The sequence below is a fragment of the Tetrahymena thermophila genome (assembly GCF_000189635.1).
Source record: "Tetrahymena thermophila SB210 genomic scaffold scf_8254688, whole genome shotgun sequence".
Classification (NCBI taxonomy): Eukaryota; Ciliophora; class Oligohymenophorea; order Hymenostomatida; family Tetrahymenidae; genus Tetrahymena; species Tetrahymena thermophila.
The window spans coordinates 507,389-524,743 of NW_002476454.1; the positions used below are offsets into that span (position 1 = coordinate 507,389).

Consider the following 17,355-nt stretch of genomic DNA (forward strand, 5'->3'; position numbering starts at 1 on the left):
AAAATTATTAAAATTTTTAATAATATTATTATTCCTAATAATCATATTAAAGTCTAACCTTATTTAAATAAATTATTGTAGGTAATTAAAGTTAAATAAATTAATATTTATTTTTTAAGACTTTATCTAAAATAATTAAATTTTTAATAAACAAATTAATTTATTTATTAATTAATAATTTTAAGTTAATAAATATTGTTTAATTTTCGCTAAAAATTATATGACTTTAATTATTTTTTTTTTAATAAAGTTTTAAAGTTTAAATTATTTAAAATAATTGCTTTTAAAAAATTAAACTATGTTAAAATTAATATTTTAAATATTTCTAAAATTAGTTTATTTTATTTTATTTTATTTTTCAATTGATAAATAAACTAATCAAATTATAATTTCAAGTAATAAAATATTTCTCTACTTCTCACTCTAAATTATAAGAATTATAATTATATTATTACATTCAATTAACAAAACAATACAAGCAATTTAAATATTTAATTTTATTAAAATTAATTATTATGAATGGTAAAAATTTTAATTTTAATTTGCTTTTCTCTTTATTTGTGTAAAATATATTTAAATATATTTTCGATTTAGAAGTAAATTAATCATTTAATAATTTTAGGCAGATAATTAATTATTCATTCATTCATTTATTTATTTATTTGCTTTTCACTCAAATAAGTCGTAAGTCAATTATGCAGGATTCATAACCATATTAGGTTAAATATATTTTCTAAACGCTATTAGTTGCGATAACTGAGATATATATTAATACATTATAAATTATGAACTTGTTGTCTCTGTTCCAAACCTAAAGAAATTAGAATCTAAACCCAAATTAAAAACCCTATCGAGGAGTGCTTAATTTAACTAGTAATTAAATTATTTTCTCTTTAAATTTGTCAGAATTATCTTTTTTTTTGAAGAAATTTTTGATTATCTAATATGATTTAAGTAATGAGATAAAAAATGTTCAGAGTTTAAGTAAACACAATTATATTTTAGAGTAAACAAATTTGGAATTTCTATCCTTTATTCTATCAATTTGTGTTATTGTTAGTAAATGAATTAAAACAGTTATTTTATTAAATTTTAGTATTTAACTTCTTGATTTTCTAATGGCTAATAATTTATTCTTTATTATATTTACTGGTTTTCTTAAATAACTCTTTGAATATATAAAAAGTTTATGGAGTTTTTATCATTTATTAATCTTAATATCTCTGATGGAGTCGAATAATTAATAGTAAGGTATTCAAATTTTTTATTGATTATTTTTTTTAATTATTAAATAAAGTAAATTATTGTGATGATTGAATAAAAAATAAATGAAGTATAGGTTATTATTTTAATAGCAATTAACCCTTATTCTTACTTTTCTGATTGCTATAAGATATTTAAAATTAGGAAGGCTAACATCTCTAAATAGGCCACTGCCCTTAAGAAAAATAGAATCTAAAAAGAATGAGTTTTTGCTATTTCGTCAAATTCGTTATAATTTATATAGCCATATTTAAAATATCCTAATTTAAAAAAGGGTCCATAATTTTATGGATAGAAGGCTAAATTCTTTAAAGTCAAGTCTAAAAAAATATACTTGCAATCTATCTTGTAAGGATGTTTGTCATTTAATATTATTATTAAATATTAAATTATTAGACTAGTAACTCTAATTGTAAAAACCAAAAGAAGGCTATTCTAAAGCAAACTCAAGTTAGTTAAGCCTAAGTGAGAAATAATAGAAAGAATTATAATTATATGCTAATCATAAAAATAACTATGACTGTTAGAAATTAAATGCATAAAAAAGCAGCTAATTATTATTGAATTCAAAAATAGACACATATTTATCAAATATTGATAGTCATAATTAGCAATTATTACTTAATCTTTGCATACAAAATAGTAGTTAATAAGCAAAGAACCAAAAGGCAGTAATGTTTTCAATTTTAATTTATCCAGAGAAATTTATGAATATAATTCTGTAAATCTTATAATAGTATTCCCCTAATTTTTAAATATGTTAACAGTCTCTTATAATCCAAACAAATCTAAAACTTTTTTAAAGAATGTATAATTATTTTATTTGATCGTCAAGTTAAAGATCAAAGTTAATGTGAGTATTATTTTAAAAAAGGCAAGCTTATCATTAGGAAGAATTATTAATGCGACTAAATTTGAAATTTAGGATGCACTAAAAATAATAGCAAATACCTTTTAAAGAGTGTCATCTTCTTAAGTAGTTAAATATTGTATACTTGTCATAATAATTTAATAAACTAGTAGATATAATTTTTTTATCTCTTTTTTTAAATTATAAATTAAAAATAATCAAAGGATTTAAATAAATAATTAACACTTTAAATTTTAACACGTAACGAATATTCAGTAGAATAAATAAATGATTAATAAACTCACAATTTGTCTAATTTTTTAAATTTCTACACGTAAATTATATACTTTTGCTAATAAATTCTTAAAAATAAATTTTTAATCATGCTATATTTTAATGCTTTATTATTTATATATTCTTTTTTCTATATAGCTAAAACAAGTATTACAGATATATCCTTGATTAACTTGTTTCTTTCAAAGCCCTGTACACGCTCTACTAAGACCAAAAGACTAAAAATTGATCAAAAGTAATTTCATATTAAAACTTTCATTGATATTATGATTTAACATCTTTTACTAAATAATTAACAAATTATTAAGAATGATTTTTTATTGTGAAGATATAAAATTTAATTAATTTTAAAATGTCAATTTAAATAGCAAAATTATTATAAAGAAGAAAGAAAGAAATACTATCGAAAATATTTAAAAGGCAAAAGATAAAAATAAAAATATATTTTATCATAATTAGCCAAAAAATATTAACAAAAATAAATTAATCATAAGAAATTTTTGAATTAAATTTTTTTATTCCACTTTAGTAAGATACATAATATTTTTTTTTGCAATGCTAAATTTATTAAAATAATCTTACAAGGCTTAATCCAAAAATTTGAATTACTCGTTTATGATTAATTTATTAACTTTTCATTCAAATTATTATTATTTTTAGTATCTAAACTTTTTAATATTTTAAATAAAGCTAATCCTTAATTTAAAGTATAACCATGTCTGTTGATACAGATGGTGACATATGATATATTATTTAATATTTATGCTTTTAAATTAATTTTGTTTATGCTACAGCTTCATTCTTTTATTATATTTAATAAAAAATAATTTTATCTTTCAAAAAAAACAAAATTAAGATTTTTTGAATCAGATTTACACTTCAAAAATTTTTCATTTTTTTTTCTCTTTTATTATTTTTTTTGTGTTTTAAATAATTAACTTATTGTTGAGAAATTAATTTTTAATATCTTATTAAGTTTTTCAAAGAGTTTGATATAAGTGCTATCTGTTGAGATAAAACAATTAAAAAATGTGTCAATACTAACAGAAGATTTGTATAATAAGATGATGAATATAATCGTTATTCTGAAGATAATTAGTATAAATTCTCATTAATCCTTGAATTTGACAGCATGAAATCCTACAATTCATATTTCAAATGGAATAATTTTTCAAATGTAATTAAATTTAAATGAGGTTTTAAGAAAAAAAAGAAAAACGAAATGCTTACATTGTTTAGCACCAAACAAATGACAAAAGCTGAAAGAACTAAGGTATTATCAAGGGTAGATAGAGATAATAGGTCAGTAAATATTAGTAAAACATAAATAAAATGAAATGCAATTTTTTTAATAGAACTTATTTGAGATAAATTTTACATTTGTATATTATCAATTAAAATTTTTTTGTAAACATTTGTAATTAATAACATCAATTCTCATAAAATCCATAGATAAGTAAGCTTATTCAATCATTCAAAAAAGTAAGCATACTTTAAAAAAATTTTTTAATTTGAATTAAAAAAATTATTTCAAAATATTAATCATATTTTAATGTACAATTTTGTGTCAAGCAGTCTTGAATAAACTTTCAAAAAAAGAGTCTTTATTAAATTTAGATGCTATTTTTTCAACCTTACCTAACTACAAAAGATAAAGTATGATATCTATTTAGCAGTTTGTTTTTTAAGAAAATTGAATATAAATATTAACCATTAGAAATTAAAATATAATTTAAATTAAATGAAATAAATTTAAAGTAAATATAAAGTATTTTACTTTGCTGAAATTTTTAAGGATTTGTTTGTTTATGGTATTTATAGATAAGTAATAGTAATCTTAATTGTATATAAAACTCGTAAAAAAGGGTTTAATCAACATATAAAAAAATAAATATTATAAAAAACAAAATATAATTTGTTATAAATTAAATTTTTTATTTTGAATTAAGAAATCAAAAAAATAAAATGTTATGGGGAAGGTTAATTTGCCCATCCTCCATTTTTTTGAAAGTATACCCCTATATGTTTTTCTCTTTTGGTATAAAATATTATATCACAAATATTTATTTAGAATTTAATTAATTAATTAATTATAACAAATCAGCTAAATTGAAATATAAATAAATATAAAATGCTTATTAAGAGCAAAGCTAAAAAATATGCAACTTTATTCATTTTTTTGCAAAGTTTTTTAAACATTTAAAGATGTATTTATGCTTTAGGAATTAATACTACGCACAGTGATTACAGTTAATTTAACTAAATTCTTTCTTTTGAGAAAGAATAAGTTAACAATTAAAAACAATCTTAATGCTTAGAGTTTGATCAATTTAACCCAAAAAAATGCTTGAAATGTTAAAAAGGATATTTTTTAGATAGCTAATCTGAAAAATAATGTATAAAATGCTAAAATGGGTGCTAATATTGTTAATCTATTGATGATTGCTTTAATGAAGGAGAGGATTAGATAAAGTAATTTAATTAAAATCCTACAAAAATATAATAGCACTTTAACTAGATAAAGAAAAGAAATTTGGCGGTTTGCTCGCCTGGCTAGTTTTTTCAGAATGGGTAATGCGTGAATTGCAGTTAACCATGTTTCAATTGTATAAATTAAAGCTCTTTTTGCACAGATTGTATGACTGGATTTTATTTGAACAATAATTCTTGCGTAAGCTCTTGTCCTAATAATATGGTTATTTGTAAGTGATTTATTTATAAAAAAACAAACAAAATTTGACGTTTTTATTTTAAATTTAATAGAAGGAAATATGTGTTAACAAAATTGCAATTAAGGATTCTACTTAGATTTTACTTCAAATAAATGTCAATAATGTCCTTCTAACTGTATTAATTGCTTAAATTAGTATTAGTGCTATAATGGATGTCAGCCAAATTATTTTTTGTTAGATGGATAATGCTTATAAACATGTCCCTCAGGATATTTTTCTGTTTCAGGAACATTTTCCTAATGTCAAAAATGCTTATAATATTGTTAAACTTGCAAAAATGGGACTACTTGCTAGTCATGTAGTTTTTTTTTTAAAAAAAATAAATCTTACAAATTTATTAATAAAAATTAGGTATTTCTGGTTATTTTTTAGATTCAGTAACTTAAACTTGTCTACCATGTCCCTATAATTGTTAAAACTGTACAAGCCAAGATCCATCTACTTGCACTAGTTGTATTATCAAACTTAGTCCTTGCTTACAGTCATACTAATGCTAATTCCCTTCTGGATATTACTTTGATAGCTAATGCAAGAAAATTTCTTGCCCAAATAATTGTAGCAGGTGTAATGAAAATGGATGTTTTTAGTGCAATGACTCATACTTCATAGTTTAGTCAAATAGTAATTAAAAATTTTATTCTATTTTTTTTAAATAATATTTTTCAATCGCTTACATAAAACTATAAAAAATGCATCTTTACCATTTTTTAATCTTAAAAAAAATAAATTTTATAGAATTTTAAATATTTTGAATTATTTGTAGATTTATCTATCATATATTTTTAATGAAAATTTATCATTCATGAATAAAATAAATTTTAAAAATATTCTAACTCTTATGAAACGTTTAAATAAAAGATAAATTGATATGCCAAAATTGTCATGGCAGTTGTTTGAATTGCTCTGGAAGTCTCTCTAATCAGTGCACTTAATGTATTTCTTCTTTAGTATTTTATAATAATTAATGCCTGACTCAGTGTCCTTAGGGTTACTATTAAAATTCATAAAATGTTTGTGTAATTTGCCCAAGCAATTTGAATTGTGCTTCTTGCTAAAATTCCACTCAATGTACAACATGCAAAAATGGTTATTATATGTCTACTTAACAGAATACACAATAACAGGTATGTATGCCTTGCGATCCTGCATGCAAACTTTGCACTGGGCCTACTTCCTCAAACTGTCTGGGCTGTTTGGCTGGATAATAAGTATGCAATAATTGTGCAGCAGGATATTTTTAAGATGGATAAACTTGTTTTAAAATGTCTTCTTAATCTATTTGTAGCAATTAAACATTTCCTAATTATGTTAAATATTATTGTTAAAAATGTCCAACAAATTGCTTGACTTGCAATTAAAATTCTTGTACTTAATGCATAAACAACACTTATTATCTATTTACAGATGGAACTTGCTAATAATGCTCTTAATCAATTTAAAATTGCTTAACTTGCTTAAATCAAACAGTATGTTCATCTTGCCAAAATGGTTTCAGATTGGATTCTTAATCAGGATTATGTTTACCTTATTGTCCTCCAGTTGACGGATATTATCAATTACCTGATTTAACCTGCACTACTTGCCCATAAGGATGCTTAAAGTGTTCTTAATAAGGCTCTAAATTTGTTTAGTGCAGTTCTTGTTTAGATGGATACTACCTAGACCCTAATACAAATTTATGTTTTACTTGCAGTTCTAATTGTTTATTATGTAACGATGCAAACTCTTGTGCTAAATGTAGTATAAATAATTATTTAATGCCAGCTATAAATAATTAACCTTCTTTTTGTGTTGCTTCTTGTTAACCTGGTTATTATAAAGAAACAGATTCAAGACTTTGTATTTAATGTAATATTGATAACTGTACGTAGTGTACTGGCCCCACTTCATGTTCTATATGCTCTGCTGGATATTTTATAGATATAATATACAAAACATGCAACTAGTGCTCAGATAATTGCCTAATTTGTACAAATAGCTAAAATTGTACCAGGTGTGCTACAAATTTTATACTCACTTAAAATGGAGATGGTTCAAGTAAAAAATTTTTTTTCAATACTTACAATATAAAAATATATTATTAAACATTTTCAAAAAGAAATTATTAATATCTTAATAAAAAGTAAGCTGTGTAAGATCTTGCTTATAGAACTAATATGTAAGCACTAATCCTTCTACTTGTGTTGATTGTAATAAATCTAAGTGCTTATTTTGCTACTCAGATAATAGGTGCATGGCATGTACTAACAATTATTATCTATATGTTAATCCCTCTGACCCTAATAATAGTACTTGTTAGCAATGTGATAGCCGATGTAGCTCTTGTTATGGACCAAATGTAAATTAATGTTACTCTTGTACTGCTGGTAATTACCTTTTAAATAATTCATGTTTGACTTCAAGCTAATGCTTAGCTTTAGGAGGATACTATACTGATGATCTTAAACAGCTTTGTTCTAGTTGTTATCCCCTTTGTAAAAGTTGCTTAACCAGTAATTAGTAACAATGTTTATCTTGCATAAGTGGTTATTTCTTATCAAATAACAGCTGTATTCCATGTGATCCTTCATGTCTTACATGTGGAACCTCAAGCACTTCATGCCTAAGCTGTTTTAGTGGGTATTTTTTAAATTAAGCCACTAACAAATGCATTAAAAGTTCTGATAGCTGTCCATCAGGTTTTTATTAAGATAATATCTCAAATTCTTGTAAATCTTGCTAGGTAAATATGATTAATTTATTTAATAATATAAATCAATTTTATAAATAAAGACTCCATGCTCAACTTGCAGCGGGCCCTCTATTTTTGAGTGCACCAAATGTGTAAATGGGTATTACTACAATTAAAGTAGTATAATAAAATGCATTCAGTGTAGTTAAAGTTGTTAATTATGCCATTCATAACAAGATTAAATAACTAATAAATTAACACAAGTCTGTGATACATGCTCAAATGGTTATTATAAATCTGATCCAAGTTAAATATAATGTAAATAGTGTAATTAATAGTAGTATAGTAAAAATAATTAATGCTTTAACTGCGATAGTAGCTGCAATACTTGCATAGATGGATAACCTACAAGTTGTACTTCTTGTCCACCAAAATATTATGTCTTGAAATAGAGTCCAAGTGATCTATCAGGTAGATGTGATAACTGCTATTAGGGTTGCTTAACTTGCCTTTCAAATGCTCAAAACTAATGTCAAAGCTGCGTTTAAGGGTATTTCTTTTATAATAATTAATGCTATATTAGTTGTCCATATCAATTAGTGCCAGATAAAAATTCAATATGCTAATGTCAAATAGTAATGATTTATTTATTCATTTATAAATTAACCACAAAATATCTTTTTATTTTTATAATTTATAGGCTGGATGCTCAAAGTGTTAAATAGATGGCGTAAGATAACTTGCAGTGTGTGTGAGTTGTTCGAATCCATAGTATTTTTTATATAACTCAAGTTGCTTAAGTGCTTGTCCTGCAAACTTATTTAGCAATTTTATAAAAATGCAGTGCGTCGATAAATGTTAATAAACTGAATATTTAAATCAGAACCTAAAATAATGCACTAGTAATTGTTCGTTCTATTCTTATACAGATATTACAACAAACTAAAAAATTTGCACAAATAAATGCCCAGATGGATATTTTACAGATTTGATAAATAATGTTTGCACATTATGTGATTAAAGGTGTTCTACTTGTAATGGGCCTACAAATTCTTCTTGCATCACTTGTAGCTTTGGAAATTTAATGCATGAAGGTACAAATATTTGTAACAACATATGTTTGAATGGATATGTACTCGATACTCAAAAAACTTCGTGTTAAATATGCTAAATAAACTGTTCATCTTGTATATAGAGCTAAGTACTTTATATTAATTAATGCTTAAAATAATGCCCTTTTGGATTCATCGTTTAAAGCGGTACAAATAGATGCATTGCTACATCTTATCAAAGCGTATAAATTCTAAATTCAGATGTTCTTTCAAAATAAGGTGTTTCTCCCTTTTTAGACCTTGAAATAGAAGGTGTTTTAGTTAATATAGATCCAGGAAAGATAATAAGCATAGAATGGAAATTAATTAGCTCGACAGATTAAACTATACAATAACTTTTTACAGGAACTAACAATTTTGTGTTTAAATATAATCTCATTTTACTAATCAGTTAAAAATATTTAAGAGGAAACTAGAAACATATCTTTTAATTAGAAGTCACCCTACCAAATAATGTTATTTTTGACTAAAGTGTAGTTGTTTTAGTAAAAAGAGAAATGCTAGGTGGAAAATTTACTGTTAATTAAGCATATTAAGATGCAAATAGTGTTTTTAACAATTTTTATTCTTTTTCTATGGGATATTTTGATACATCCAGACCACAGCTTATTTATAGAATTTAGTGTGAAAGAATTAAAATAGTTAATAGCATATATTTGGTTTCATATGAGAATTTGCTTTTGTTTGATGAAGTTTTAGTTAATTTAATGCAGCCATAAAATGGATAATCAAATGTTCTTATAGATGACAGTTATTAATCTTCTACTGATAAATACTTCTTCCCTGTTTTAAATGTTGACCAAAATTTTATGTGCTCTTTAATAATTAGGGGTAATTCATCAAGCAGTGATACAGTTTAACAAAAAAAGCAGTAAGATTTTGCTATTTTATTCCAAAACTTAACCATACCTGCTTTTACTTAAGGTTTATAACAATTAAATTAGTAAATTCAAAGTATTATAAGTTAAGCTGAGAAAAACCCTAGTTAAATATAAATTAGCCAATGGGTTTAAATGGCCTATTCATTAGACCATGTGATTAAATAAACAGCAGCAGATTAATTAGCATTTTAGCTGATTTAAAATTCATTAGATATGGAAATAAATTATTAATCAAATCCCCCAACAATACAATAAGCAAATAAAATTTGGATGAACTTTTTTTAAAATTGTAATTTAAGCACAGATTCGTAAAATAGTATCTATTGTAAATGTTAAGATTAGTATGTAGGTGTTTTTTGCTAGTATAGTTCAATAGACACCTAAGTTTAATTGCTAATAAGAGTTTCTAATTTATTACAAAACTATATTATCAATGGTATCTAGCAATAGATTGTATCAAATACTAATAATGTTTCTATGAGTTATGTGCCTTTAATCAGAAAATTACTAAGTTATAACTTAAACCTTAGCAACTCAAACTTATTTTTTGCATCTGTCATTCAATACTTAGCTCTGATTTCATAAACAAAAAATTAAAGTTAAATACTTGATTTTGTTCAAGATATATTTATTATTATGGAAGATTTGTAGTTAAATATTATGGTTTCTTCCTTTGATTCAGCAACTGCCAGAACAATAATTATAAATTAACTTAATATGCTTAAAGATACTTGGGGTATTTATTTCTCAAATAACTCCTATTTAGGATAGACTTTAACCCTAATAGGTAATTTCTGTAAGGTAAACTTAGTTACATTATAGTTATCTAGGATAAATGATAAAAAAATAAGTTAATAAAATAAATAATAAACATATTTGATGGTAACTTATGATAGTATAAGTATTAATATACCACCAGAAGTTGTTTTAGATTGGAATAAACTTACAATTATTTAAAGAGTTAATCCTTTTTTACCACAATTTAAATCTGATACTTATTCAATCTTATTGTCTCCTATTTATGATATTGATCTATTTTCTGATGAAAGCTAGTAAAAGATCAAATACAGTAACATGTAATAGCCCTTTTAAATTTAGTTAACCCTCTAAGCTCCTTTAATAATGAATGAAACTTCTAAAATTACCTCTTCGTTATTTGAATGTGTTTATTTTGATGAGAATACAAATCAATGGTCTAATAATGGAATTAATTTAATAAAAGTAGTAAATAATAACACTATTGTGTGCTAAACTTATCATCTAAGTCGATTTGCTGTTAGGAAAGCTGATCATACTCCAAATTACTCTAGTAAAGTAATTGATACAAAATCACTTTCTTAGATACTTCCTTAATCTGAAGTTTAAATAGTTACTTACGTTCCAACTTAACCAGGATAAAAAAGTTAATCCTTTTAGGATTGGTTAAAATAAGACTTAATTTAATCTTTAAATCTACAGAATGCTAATAAGAATCCTTACTATATTGATTCTTTTGTCGAAATTTAGAATTAAAATATTGTAATACTGAATCATCTTCAATTCCCAGGGATAATTCCTTTTAAATATCCAGATAACTTTTAAACACCATTTGGTTTATATTTCGTATTGGTTTGGTTATTAGTCTTACTAACACTGGTTCTTCTAATTAAATTTTAGGTTACTTAAATCATACAGAATATGATTTAGTTTATTATCTAAAGAATTAAAAAAGATGAAGCTGAAAAAAAAGAAAAGTAGGAGAGAGAGTAGAAAAAAAAAGAAAAAGAAAATAAAAAAGAGGGTAAGTAAGATAAAAATAGTGATTAAAACGATATTGAACTAGGATTAAACACTATCGGAAAAACTGAAGAAGATGAAAATAATAGAGACTTAGCTTTGCTAAATAAAATTAAAAAAGACATGAACTTGCTTTATTAGTCTAATAACTTGGATACACCCAACAACAGATAATAAAATGAAATCAAAAATAAAAATGAAGATTTAGTTTAGTTTATTGATAAGATCAAGCTAAAAAAGTATTAAAGCGACAAAGAAGATATTGGTTTTGGATCTTTTGCAGAGAAAAGACTTAAACAGATAAGTTAAAATGAGAATTAGCAACTTTCTAGCTCAAATTTTAAAAAGAATTAGTAGATAAATGAAGTTTAAAGGTCTAATAAGCGTAAGGATAGTGTTCTGAGCATATATTCAAGACGAAGTCCAAAATCAAATACCAATAAAAACAGCTAAGGAATCCAAGATTCTGTAATAGAAAAAAATGCAATAGCAGAAATTTGGAATGAATAAGATTTTTTCATGAAATAAAACATGATATAAATTTAAAAAAATAGTAAAAATCAAGATAGAAATTTAAGTTAAGACAATGGTAATTAGGTTATTTTTATAAAGAATCCTTTGAACTAGTTTAATTGGTATAACCATCACCCATTGATTTCTATTTTTGTTAAGCAAAATAAGCTATTAAGTAGTAAACTACTTATTATTTTGTAATTTAATATTGTATTTTTAAGTTTAGGTGCTTGCAGCACAATTACAAACGACTTAAATAATGTAGAAGCTTATTTCATCACAATATTAGTCGCTCCTGCTATCACTTAGTTTTTTTATTCGTTGTATAACTTTTTTTTCTTTCAAGCTTCATAGTCATTAAAGTATTCTTCTTTGAGAGGAGGCTCGCTGCATTTTGCTTAAGCATTTAATTCTAGGTATAGAATAGGACTCTTAGTGATTTCAGTTTTAATCTTTATAGGAGATAGTATTCTGTTGATATTGTTTGGGTAAAAGCGCTATATAAAAGATTATGGTCCAGTGTTGGTTCGCTTTGCAATCTCTGCTGTAGTTGATATTTTTCTCGTAGAGATATTATTTTTATTAATTGCTTATGTTATTTTCAAGTTTTAGAAAAAAATATCGCCCTTTAGATATTATTTGTATTTTATTGTGAAGGGATATGCTATTAATTTTGCTGAAATCTCAGATTTCTATGTTAAGGTAATTTCTACTTACAGCAATATTTTTATTTTATTTTATACTTAAAAATATAGAAATCAGAAAAAGATTAAAACGAGTAGAGAAAAATAAGAAATATTGCATTTAACGGTGACATCTAAAACAAAAAAAGAGAGAAGCTATCAAAGAAAGTATGAAAATATATTTTATAAATTTTAAATAAAATAATTATTTAAATTGGTCCATTTTCTTTTTAATAATATTATAATTTTTTTATAATAGAAAGCTGAGAAAAAAAATAAAGGATAAGAAGGAGGAAAGAAAAATAAGGAGCATGTGAAATTAGAAAAAAAGAAAATTAAAATAGAAAAATCAGAAAATTGAATAAGGAAATAATCTTAATAAATTATTTTATTTCTAATAAGTTAAAACTTTTATATTTTATTTTTTAAAATATTTTGAAATTTGCTGAAATTCTTTTCATACTAATTATTAATTAGAATATTTTGGAATATTTTTCTTTAATTTAGAAGATAATTAGAAAAAATACATACTTCTTTCTTTTTGAAACAAGATATTTATTTATATATACAAGATTTAATTTATAAATTTATTAAAATTATGGAAAATAACCCATATAAATAGATTTGTTGATTATATTAAAAAAAGTGAGTGATTGAGTGTATGTATATTAATAAAATTACTTAGAAATTATTATATTAACTCTTTATACAATAGATTTGTATATACATGTATGTGAGTTAAGTAAGTCTCAAAAAAAAGGTAAAATTTATAATTTTTCAAACTCACATATATATATTTTTTTAATTAAAAGTGATACAAAAACTTTGAAATTAGTAATTTATTATTAGGAAGGACAACTCGTTATAATGAACACAGAAGAGTAAAAAGTTAGCAATGAGAGCTCTAAAGATATTACTTTTGGGTATTTCAGCGAAAAAGATGAAGAAAAAAAAAAGTTATCCAGCGAATAATTTATAGATTAGAGTATTTTGAGAAGTTAAGTTGTCGAAGCTAAAAATGAGTTAGATGTGTTAACTTGCCCAATTTGTATGAATATTTTGTTTAAACCTATTTCTTGTTCTGGTTGTACATAATCATTTTGTAAAGCATGCATAAATTAATGGATAACTCCAAAACCAGCTTTGAGAGTGAATTAAAGTGGAAGTAATAGCATGCCTTTAAATAATAATATTGCAAACAATAATGGAGAAAGCACCAATAATATAATATAAAATATCTTTAATAATAACATTAACATATTCAGAGAAGCAAATAATTTCAATAACCCTTAAAATAATATTTTTAACGTAGCTTAAAATTAATCCAACAACAGTAAGTTATTTCAAATTTTATTTCTTTATTAATTAATTACTTATCATGAATAATTTATTTTGTTAAATTAGGAAGATCTAGTCACGAAGATGATGAGGATGATGATCCTTTTTTATTTAATTCACAACCTTTTCCTAGTTAGCAAGCCCAAGTCTCATAAGAATAAGATACTCATGCAAATATAATTTCATTTTAATAATAAAATCAAGATCGTGTAGCTGGAGGATCTTAGCTAATGTATCATGTATAACAGTAATTATAGCAAGGCATATAGAATTAAAGTTAGATGTAGTTGTAATAAATTTAATAGTAGCAACAACAATTATAAATTTTATCAAATAATCCGAATGTTTTAAATAGATAAACATGTCCTCATTGTAAGCAAATATTTAAAGGTACCAACATTCCATTAGTCAATAAATTACTAGGAAGTATGAAAATTAAGTGTTTCTATAACGAAAACGGATGTCCTGAAATATTACCTTATGATTCTTATGAGAAACATTGTCTCAAATGTCCATATGAAGGTGTCAAATGTGATGGATGCAAAGAGGTAATAATCAAGAAAAACATAGATGAGCACATTTCTACTTGTAAGGAAATCAATGAAAAATGCGAAAAATGTTAATTCGAATAGCCAAGAAGAGTTTTTTTCGAAGCACATACAGAAATGAAATGCCTCCAGTTATAAATAGTGGAAAAAGATAAAAAATCGATTAACTTAATATCTAAAGTAGATTAATTAGCGACTGAAGTTTAGTTATTAAGGCTTCAGCTAAATACCATTTAAATGGGTATTCCTGATAACATTAATAACTTTTCATTCCAAACTGTTTTCACTAATAATTTTAAGTTCTTAGGAAACTAAGCCATACTTGAAAAAGATTCATTTAATGAACAAAAAAAGAAGAAGGACTTTTTGCATTTCTTCCTTAACAGACCATTTTATGTGCATTCGCCTGTACTTTAGATGTTTAAAATTAGAATAGATAAACTTTAGGGAAATATTATTATGGGAATAAGTGATTCTTAGCTTTAAAATTCAATGGATTTTATGGTGAATAAGTAGGGTGATATTAAAAAAAAAGAAAAGTCTGAAAATAAATATAAGCAAAAAGATAGAGCAGCTAACTTTATCATCTAAGAAAAAAACACTATTTTAATAAAATATATACCTTTCTTATATACAGTAGAATTCTTTAATATAGATTTAAATGTAAGTTGCAGACTTGATAGCTCCTACATACTAGAATTTCCTCACTAATTTTTCTTCTTTTACTCTCTTGATCATTAAAGTGACCAAATAACTTTCTTGTCTTGTTGAAAAATTTATAATAACTAATTAAAATAAGTAAATAAACTATTCTTAATATTAAAAGTGTTTATCAATCTATTTATTGTAACTCAAAGTCTGTTAATTCATTCATTCTTTCATTTATTATTTTAAAATTTCTATTAAATTGTGTAAAGCATATATTCAGTGTTTCAAAAGTAAAAATGATTGATATTGCCACTACTATTTACTATTGAATTTAATAGTTTTTGATTTAGAATCTCTATATTAAAATATAGTGGCATGAATTTTTAGAAACATTGGATAGAATTTGTAAAAGTTAAATTTTTTAAATAATTTTTTCTATTTTATTAATAGTTTTTGATTCACTAAGACTAACTAAATGCTACTTTCTCTTATAAAACCTTTAAAAAAAAAGAGCATAAAAATGATTAAGAAAAGAGATATTGCTAATTACAATTTTAAAATTTGTTAATTATAATTTGATAAATTATTAAGACAAATATAAATAATTTTTATATACAGATTTATTAAAATATTAAGTATTTTATAGCGATTAGGATCTTTAAATAATAAATAAATATTTTTTTGTATCTATTTATTTATTTATTCTAAGTATTTTTTCATTTTACTATTTTTAACTAATTAATTGAACAAATAAACTCAAATTTCAAGAATTACTTGAAATTTGTGTTTTTTTTTGCATTTTAACTATCATAACTTTTGAAATTAATCAACAACATCCACTCTTATTGCTTGATCTTCTACTTTATTCTTTTATTGGAACTGATTAATTATGTGAGCGAATATTACCATTATTACTAATAAAAGAGCTACCCTAAAAGCTTTTCTTTAATTATTGGTTTACTTATTTCATAAATGCAGCATATGCTGTCTTTTCGAAACACTGTAATTTAAATTAAAAAGAGCATTATTAATAATTTTTATAGTAAAATAATTTACTTCATCAATAAAACTATTATTTTTTGAAGATACTTCAAAGAATAAATCTATTTAATTAGCTTTTTAAAATTATTCAGCTTCTTCCCTAGAAATTTTACGACTTTTTATACAAAAACTTTTATTAAAAGATAATATTTATTGTATAATATTACTCTTTTTCTCTATCTGACTATGCTCCAACGAGCACAAATATAGCTGATTCTTCAGAATTTTCTTTAGCTTCAGTTAACCAATGTTTTATAGATTAAAATGATTCTTTACTTTAATAAATTTAAAGTATTTTATTAACATTGCTTAATCAAAATAGTTTGAATGCTTACTTTGCTATATTATATACTAAAAGAACTCCAACTGTTTTTTTGTAAAAAGATTTAACAATAGATCTAAATGATTCTTGTCCAGCAGTATCCCAGATTTAAAGTTTCACGCTTGCGTCATTTATTTTTACAATTTTTGATTAGAATTCAACTCCTATTGTAGCATTATAATCAGTGACAAAATCATTCTTAGAATATCTTATTAACATGCATGACTTTCCAACACCTTTTATTTTGGTACATTTAATAAGCTACAATCAAAAGGAAAAGTATGATCAGCTGATTGATCATAAATTAGAAAAAAGTAATTCAAAATGTATACCTGAATCACCTACTATGATAAATTTAAAATTCATCATATTATCTTAAATTTATGTATTCTTCATACTTGCTATACAGTGTGCTTATTTAAGTATTTTATTGGATAATTCTACTTCTGTAAATTTTTTGTAATATTTATATATTGCCTTTTTTAAATTCTGTTATTATTTATTTAATATTTATTAATAATATTAATTTGTAAAGTTATCATCAATTTAAACTGGCTTCCCTTAACACTAAAAATATAATTTAATTTAAAGCTAATTAATTAATTAATTAATCACCTAATCATGAAATTCTAAAATTGAGACAATTTAAAATAATCTTGATCAGAAATATTTGCAAATAAGTG

At 23.5% G+C, this 17,355-nt stretch overlaps 5 protein-coding genes across 5 annotated transcripts; 2 read left to right on the forward strand and 3 right to left on the reverse strand. All coding sequences in view use genetic code 6, as the record gives it.

Moving 5' to 3' along the window:
* Positions 1-669: 669 nt before the first annotated feature.
* On the reverse strand, positions 670-1,845 carry TTHERM_000294948 (transmembrane protein, putative; the record flags this gene model as incomplete). The annotated part of the gene is made up of 1 exon (XM_012796901.1): positions 670-1,845. One exon carries the CDS (start codon positions 1,843-1,845, stop codon positions 670-672), a length of 1,176 nt encoding a protein of 391 aa, XP_012652355.1.
* Positions 1,846-1,864: 19 nt separating this feature from the next.
* On the reverse strand, positions 1,865-2,231 carry TTHERM_000294949 (hypothetical protein; the record flags this gene model as incomplete). Its single annotated transcript, XM_012796902.1, has 2 exons — positions 1,865-2,057; positions 2,215-2,231. 2 exons carry the CDS (start codon positions 2,229-2,231, stop codon positions 1,865-1,867), a joined length of 210 nt encoding a protein of 69 aa, XP_012652356.1.
* Positions 2,232-4,538: 2,307 nt separating this feature from the next.
* TTHERM_00294950 (transmembrane protein, putative) lies at positions 4,539-13,136 on the forward strand (the record flags this gene model as incomplete). Its single annotated transcript, XM_001013127.2, has 9 exons — positions 4,539-5,109; positions 5,171-5,437; positions 5,491-5,760; positions 5,998-7,176; positions 7,263-7,861; positions 7,912-8,445; positions 8,511-12,794; positions 12,848-12,943; positions 13,035-13,136. The coding sequence occupies 9 exons, from the start codon at positions 4,539-4,541 to the stop codon at positions 13,134-13,136; spliced, it is 7,902 nt and encodes a 2,633-aa protein (XP_001013127.2).
* Positions 13,137-13,477: 341 nt separating this feature from the next.
* Positions 13,478-15,432, forward strand: TTHERM_000294938 (zinc finger, C3HC4 type (RING finger) protein; the record flags this gene model as incomplete). Its single annotated transcript, XM_012796903.1, has 2 exons — positions 13,478-14,108; positions 14,180-15,432. The coding sequence occupies exons 1-2, from the start codon at positions 13,643-13,645 to the stop codon at positions 15,430-15,432; spliced, it is 1,719 nt and encodes a 572-aa protein (XP_012652357.1). The 5' UTR covers positions 13,478-13,642.
* A 414-nt stretch (positions 15,433-15,846) lies between these two features.
* TTHERM_000294939 (small guanosine triphosphatase family Ras-related in brain (Rab) family protein) lies at positions 15,847-17,228 on the reverse strand. Its single transcript, XM_012796904.1, has 5 exons — positions 17,005-17,228; positions 16,686-16,908; positions 16,518-16,625; positions 16,366-16,465; positions 15,847-16,309 (listed from the first exon to the last, which is right to left on the reverse strand). The coding sequence occupies exons 1-5, from the start codon at positions 17,066-17,068 to the stop codon at positions 16,136-16,138; spliced, it is 669 nt and encodes a 222-aa protein (XP_012652358.1). The 5' UTR covers positions 17,069-17,228; the 3' UTR covers positions 15,847-16,135.
* Between the last annotated feature and the right edge of the window lie 127 nt (positions 17,229-17,355).